The 7,499-nt window shown below is 41.8% G+C and overlaps 1 protein-coding gene across 1 annotated transcript; it reads right to left on the reverse strand.

The window, feature by feature from the left end:
- Positions 1-819: 819 nt before the first annotated feature.
- LOC124775366 (galactoside 2-alpha-L-fucosyltransferase Sec1-like) lies at positions 820-7,291 on the reverse strand. Its single transcript, XM_047250200.1, has 2 exons — positions 7,142-7,291; positions 820-1,077 (listed from the first exon to the last, which is right to left on the reverse strand). The coding sequence occupies exons 1-2, from the start codon at positions 7,289-7,291 to the stop codon at positions 820-822; spliced, it is 408 nt and encodes a 135-aa protein (XP_047106156.1).
- Positions 7,292-7,499: the final 208 nt, after the last annotated feature.

Genomic DNA, 7,499 nt, shown 5'->3' on the forward strand with positions numbered 1-7,499 from the left:
GAAACATGGGTTGATTACTTCAAAACCCGAAGCAAAATCGCAATCCACCTCTCCTCCAAAGAAAAAGTTCAAAGCCATATTGGCAGTTAGTAAAGTCGTGGCGACTGCCTTCTGTGGCTCTGGAGAGGGTTATTCTGTTTGATGTCCTCTGAAGTGTACTGTGTTACACTCAGGAAATTAATTCAGTGTGTTCTTCGCCACAAAAATAAAACGAACTTCTACTTCTCCTTGACAATGCAAGGCCTCATAGGAGTATGCGCAGCCGAGAGGAACTCACAAAACCTCACTGGACTGTTCTTCCTCATCCACCATACATCACTTTTCGACTTTCATCTGTTTGGTCCTATGAAGCATGCACTCTGTGGCAAGCAGTATGTGAATGATGAAGAGGTTATTAATGCAATAAGACGTTGGCTCCGACCAGTAGAGTGGTATTCTGGATGCAAACAGGCGCTCTCAGTAAGGTAGCGTAAGGGGATTATGTTGAAAAACAGGGTTTTGTAGCCACAAGAGCGGGGAATAATATGGTTCATTGGAAACCTGAATAAGACCAACTAACTTTCAGAAAAAAAAGTTGCATTGCTTACAGAACGCCCCTCACGACACTAAGATTTCAAAGGATTTAGAAGTATAATGTCAAAACGAGTTACGGAGGCGACTCTAAGAAATTTATTGGTGTGGATAGTAATGTAATTCCTAGTCGTATCACAAAGGAATATATGTCTTGACGACAGACTTGTGTAAGAACAGTCGCTGCACCAGAACGAGAGCCTGTATGCCTACTGTGCTGAGCTGGTGAAGTTTGCTAGGGTAGCCGGTTCAGGTGAGGAGCTCCCACGACGGCAGGTGGGGCGCGAAGCTCATGGCGCTGTTGCGGGTGCCCGGTGGTAGGTGCGGGTTGGCGGCAGCCAGGTCGAACACGATGGCGCGCCCGCCGGCCATTAGCGCTGCCCACGTTCCGAACGTGCCGTAGCTCAGCACTGAGTGGTCGGCAGCCGACAGCACGGCCAGGTCGTGCACCGGCGAGCTGCTGCTGTTGTCAGACGTCAGGAAGACGCTACTGGGTGGGCTCCCCTCCTGCGAAAAACGGCCAGGCAACTAGAGCGCTCGCTACGTCCACAGGCATAGCAGTGGGCACATACGTAATGTAACATAAACATTCCTCACACAGCCATACATCCATAAAACTTGATAGTTAAAACTCAGTCTTCTGAGCGCCGTAGTATGTGCTGTATAAGTTGCAGGACGCTGAAAATAGTAGGTATGTTCATTAATCGGTGCGTTCGCAAAATATTCTAACAACCCTACCACAACAAAGGTCAAAAATTAATTATGATTGTAGTGTTGCTCACGCTGCTAAATATTGCATTTTTGGGCAACAACAAAGTTATATTATGTGGCAAGTGTCATTAGAGCACAGTTAATAAAGTCATTTCTTGAAATAATGGATAAACTAGGCACTCATCTTTTCGTGTTTCCCACGCTCGTCTCGTTGTGAACTCATGGCTCAACCGTCGAAAATCTAGGTAGTGATGATTCCAAGCTCGGATCCGAAGAGGCCTAGGTGTTATTCTGCGATATTCAAAAGTTTTATAGATGTGTTTCATAAACCATTCTTGAAGATTAAACTTTTGCAAGTTAGGACAAAGGTGATGTAAAAAAGTAATTAGCATTCCGAATTTAAGTTACACTTCTTTTTTTATTACTTTTGTTGCAATATCACGTAACTCGTTCCAAGACATCACTTCACAATATAAAACATACTTGAAAATATCTTCCTCACTGTTAAAGTTCACATTTCATAAACTGACTACAATTTGCGTCTTTTTAACATGACGACCAAAGCTTGACTGTCTAATAACCCCTTACGCGCCCAAAAATCAGAGTTACAAGTATGTCAAAGATGATAGTGACAAAGGAAAAAATACACATAACAATAATATCATTGCAATATATACATATCGATGTATCGAAGTACCTCTACATTAATGAAGTCAAATCCGAATGTTGTCACAGAAACATGTTAACTATTTTACAGAAACACAGTAGAATATTGCTGGTATCGAGAGGTTGAGGTGAGGTGCCGTAATGGTTACGTAATTCAAGTACCATTACAGTATGATGAAATAAATAATAGTCCCCCTTTCTGCCACCAGGTAAAAATACGGCGCTGTAAGCAATCAGAATGTTTGACGTCAGTGTGCTGTCTTTCACTTCGCCAAATGTGTTGATTTCTTTTGTGAAGTGACTGTTGGTGTAAAGGGTTAAGAAGACTGAAGTTTTCCAAACGAAACGCAATGTCTACTAGGAAGAAATAGCGTCGCTGTTGGTAAAGTTGTTTTATCAGAACGGCAGCAATAGCGGCGCTGCGTTGTAGTAATATCGTCGACAGAAAGAGCTGTGAAGAGACCCCATGTCAGAAAATGAGCTAAAGAATATGATCAAAAAATTTGAAGAAACAAATCAATTTGGTGACGCAGCAGAGAGAGGTGGCCCACTCCCATGGCGTTGCTGATGAAGCTGCTGTAGTTATACCCGATCGTACAGTAAATGTTTGAAATTCTGCAGCCAGTGCTCGAAGTGTCACAGTTCAAAAGTTTTTCGGAGCATTATAAAATTGGCATCCTCACATGATTCAGAATTTTCACGAAATGAAGACACAACGTACCCTACAACGCCATGACTTTGGCCTTCTATTTTGAATGCATGGAAATGGATAACAATGTGGCCAGGAGATGCTCTTTGGACAGACAAAGCACATTTTACTCTGCATGGTGTCGTGAATGGATAGAACTGTCGCATATGGATTTCTACTCCGCCACGTGCTATGCAGGAGCATCCACTGCACTCAGCTTGTGTGACTGTGTGGTGTAATTTCACAAGCTCCTTCATTCTTGGTCCGTTTTTCTTTACCTTGTAGGCATGTTAGGTGCACATCGACATCTGCACGTTATATGGATCTCCTTGTGCAACTCATAGTTCCAGTTGTCTGATAAGATCTGTTTTTGTCAACAATTTTAAAATCTGACTACTGACTTGTAGAGAAGTTGCAATCACCATTTTAGTGGCCATTAAATAGGCCTATAAATTTTCTTGAATGACATCAGTTTGAAGCTATCATATTTGAGTTAATGTAATTGTTTGTATCTCAGAGAGCTGTGACTGTACAAACCTGTTTGTAAACCTTTTTTGCAAGGAAAAATTTAATTATTACTTTTGCATTCAGAAATTAAAAAGCTTTTCCCATTTTGTTAACACTATCTAAATAATTTGCACATTCATATGTTTCAAAAAATCAATTAGTTTTTGTAATTGTTGATAACTGAATAGTGTAGTTATTGAGAGCTAAGCGGTGTAATTGTTGAGGTTTAAATAGTGAATCGCCTCAGTGAATCAGTCTCGTCTCTCTTTCCTAGGCTTGACAGCGTTCGTTCGAGTTTTGTGCTTCTGAGAAAGTAGAACTGACACATAGTCATATGGAACGGCGGTCCATTCTGGCGTTGTAAGTCGTACTCATATCCCCTGATGGACCAGGATTAATCTGTCTCCTCATTTCAAAATTAGAAAAAAACGAGTAACGCACAACGCAAAGCAAAGCAGAGTAAACAAAGCATACGGTACCAGCGGGAGCGGAGTTGTTGCTAAGGTTGGCAGTATCGTAAACGTGGTAGATCGGACCTGACACGTAGCGGTATCTTATGTAACCATACCTCAAAACACCGCTACCTAAAACAACCATATTAAATACAAATTACACAACAGCATTAACCCTATAAGTGGGTATGACATATATACCCGTCCACGACCTGCACATTCTATGTGGCTTCAAAGAACAGATACGTTCACAGCATTCTGTGATCTGTAGTTAATGGTAATGACGAGTTTCAGGCTTGGTTCACAGACTAACGAGTGAAAACACTTGTGTTTGTCGGTATGGAGCGGCAAAATAGGAAGTTCTGTGACTTCATCAGAAAGGAAAAACTGAAGGATCGTAAATCCGCAATGATGTATAGAAATTAGTAGACGTTGATGAACGATATGAGGAATGTCGTAATGATCAGCATGGTCCGTGGCGATTTCCACGGCGATGCACATTATGAAGTAAATTCAAAGAACGGTATCGTGCAAAAGTCTATGTTAACTTACGATGGCTCTTATTTTTCAGCCGGCCGCGGTGGTCTAGCGGTTCTAGGCGCTCAGTCCGGAGCCGCGCAACTGCTACGGTCGCAGGTTCGAATCCTGCCTCGGGCATGGATGTGTGTGATGTCCTTAGGTTGGTTAGGTTTAAGTAGTTCTAAGTTCTAGGGGACTGATGACCACAGATGTTAAGTCCCATAGTGCTCAGAGCCATTTGAACCGTTTCTTATTTTTCAAGCTTAACTTCCTTCTGTGTGACACCCACTAGTTTGGTTCCATTGTACAAAAATAACTTGCGTGTAATTTACCCACTGTAGGAAACAGGAAACCACTATTCCTAGTCCCCTACATTTGAAAAAAGAAATTAAAAAGTCACATGAAAATTTCACTTACTTTTGATCTAAAAAAATTTTGCACGGAAATAGATGATTAACCAGTAATGTTAAATTTAATAACTGAATTTTTAGTATAGACTTTAATAACTCAATTTATAATACTATTATGTACAATCTTTGTGCAGAAAATAAGATGAGAAGACGAAATTTCTTTTGTAAATACTTATTCTTTGATAAAGTCACTTTTTTATGATATGGAAACTAGCCGCGATACATCGATATGACTTTAAGCACCTACTGCTTCTGTTTCGCGTTTTTTGTAAATTATCTGTTGTAGTCTTCCATGAACTCTGTGCCACTTACTGCTGGATAATTTTCAACTTTCAGTTTGTGCTCCAGTTCTCGAAATTTCACCAAAGTTTCGTTTTCAAGCAGCTGCGAAGGATCTGTCGTAAGGAACCTGCCAATCAAGTCTAATATGTTGAAAATAGTCATGTTTTATTCGAAACAAACTGTTAGATCCGAGTACTAATAATGTCAGGGATTTAATCGGATGCTACTTAATATTTTAATATTTTTTGTGAGGATCTGGATTTATTTATAGAACTTAGACGAGACGGACATCCTTGAAAATCTACGTAGGAGAGGATGTGTCGGATCAAGATTTTGTAGGTGTGGAGGGCAGTGGAGAGATGCCATTCACAAGTTCATCCAGTTACTGTTTATAGTGTATTGTGAGTTTTCTGTTGGATGGTTAGAAGCTGAGGTTTCCATATAAGTTTCTGGCTGATGGTTAGTCCAAGATATTTTACTGTATTAGTTATCTTGATAGGATGATCGTAAATGGTAAGGTAGAAATCGCGAAGGCGGAAGGTGTGGGTGGGTTTGTCCTATAATTATTGCCTGGATTTTGGAAGGGTTAATCTTGAAGAGTCCTTGTTTATACTAGGAGGTAAAATGATTGAGATGGAGTTGGAGGGTTCGTTGGGATTTCTGCGGTGTAAGGCACAGGGCGAGGATAGTGGTGGTATTAGCGCACTAAAGTAGGTGGGTGGCAGACGCGGTATGGTCATATCGGCAGTGTAGAGGATGTAAAGGAAAGGAGAAACGACGGAGTCTTGGAGCATACCTACAGTGGGATGTAAGGTATGGGAATCGGTACTGTTAACAGTCACAAAAGATGGCGATTATTTAGGAAGAATACTATAAGATGGACATATTTAACTGGAAGTGTCTAAGCCTGCTGTTTGAAAAGGAAATTGCAATGCCATGTACGGTCATAAGCTTTCTCTAGGTCAAGAGGGACAAAAACAGCGGATTTGTGATTGTTGAGCCAGTGGAATAAGAAATCAGTGAGGTACAGGAGCTGATCATCAGAGGAAAAGTTAAAAGCCACACTGGTTAACGGGAAGGAGGTGTTGTTGGTTCAGGTATTGTTGGATATGTTAGGAAAGGATGGATTCAAAGACACTGAGGCGAGTAGATGGGGCGGTACATGGCGGTACCAGTATGGGGTTTGTGTGGTTTGAAGAAAAGTAGGAACCAGGGGAACTGCTGCATTTTTTATGAAGTACTCCTTTTATGTCGTATACTGTGATTGGTGTATTTATTTTGTTTGTGGTATGTTATCGAAGTAGTGGAACATGGAAGTCAAGGGAGGGACAGTGGTATCTGTGCGCTCATGAATTATAGGTAACAGGGATTAATCAAAATGAGGATGATCACGAACTGAGAAGATGTCAGATAGATAGGTTGCAAAGTGGTCAATTTTTGCTCAGGATGTCAGATAGGGGGTGATTATTGTGGAGGAGCATATAGTGAGAGATAGTGTAACTGCCAGTGAGTCGATAGAATGCCTTCCAGTACTTGGAAAAATTAATAGGTAGTGCATCTCTCGCGCCAGTCCCACAATTTCTTAGCATTTGATTAATCGTGGTGTCTCTCTGTATTTGCCAGTGTTGTATGAGTGTATCCTGGTCAAGGATTCTTAGAAAAGAGCGGTATAACCGACGGTAATCACAGCTGAGGAATAGAGCTCTTGGGGGAGAATGGGACAATGAGAATGTACGAGGGTATACGATCCTTGGTAGACATGTGGGAGGATATAGCACCTGGGAAGGTCTATTGTGGGAAGGACGTAGCATGGGGTATGTCATCAGACTGCTGGAAAGATAGAGGGTGTTTTCCAATTTGGATCAATGTATTTCCGGTAGTCTTGGACAACTTTTGGACGGAAGTAGTGATGGAGTGCTTTGGGGACGAGATAGTATGTAGAAATGGTGAGAAGAACAGGTAGCTAGTCACATCCAACTGGATCAAGGACTTCTGTAGTGTGGCATCAAATGAGATTGGGAGATGCTAGACGACATCTGTAGCGCTGCTGCTTTCAGAATAGGTGTGCCGTGGGATGAGGACAGTGTCACCCTGGAGTGAGTCTGTAAACTGACGACGCAGCTAAAGTTCTGCAGGGGACCTACTGTGGATGTTGAGGACAGTGGAAAAAACATAGATGGAAGTCCATCTTTTCCCATACTTTACTAGGAACGCTTCGCTGCTCCAGCGACCTACTGGTAATGGTGTTCTTGTTGCCACTCTGTGGACCAACATTTATTTGTCTTAGCGGCTGTGTTAACTACGTTATTCTCGTAGTGCGTAAGCATATCACGTACCTGGAAATCCCTGTTGAGTACAGGCAGCAGAGTATTTTGACACCATTCACTGTCGTCGCTGGCCACGATGAAGGCGAGGGCAGCGAACTCTGGCTCGAGCAGTTCGCGCATGCGCTTTGCCGCCCTGCGGTAGTAGCCCACCTCTGCCATATTTTTGGCATTGAATCTATGGATCAAGTATGAAGCGTAGTCCGAGCGACGAACATGTATGCTGACCGTTAACACCTGCACACAACAATAGATAGCTTCTGTGACGCATACTCTATCAATGTAAGATGAATAACTTAATATTACTATTACACTCATATCATGCATTCGAAATAAAATAAGGACTAACTAAAAATCTAAATTAGGTGCT

This window comes from Schistocerca piceifrons, chromosome 2, assembly GCF_021461385.2.
Source record: "Schistocerca piceifrons isolate TAMUIC-IGC-003096 chromosome 2, iqSchPice1.1, whole genome shotgun sequence".
In the NCBI taxonomy this organism is placed as follows: domain Eukaryota; kingdom Metazoa; phylum Arthropoda; class Insecta; order Orthoptera; family Acrididae; genus Schistocerca; species Schistocerca piceifrons.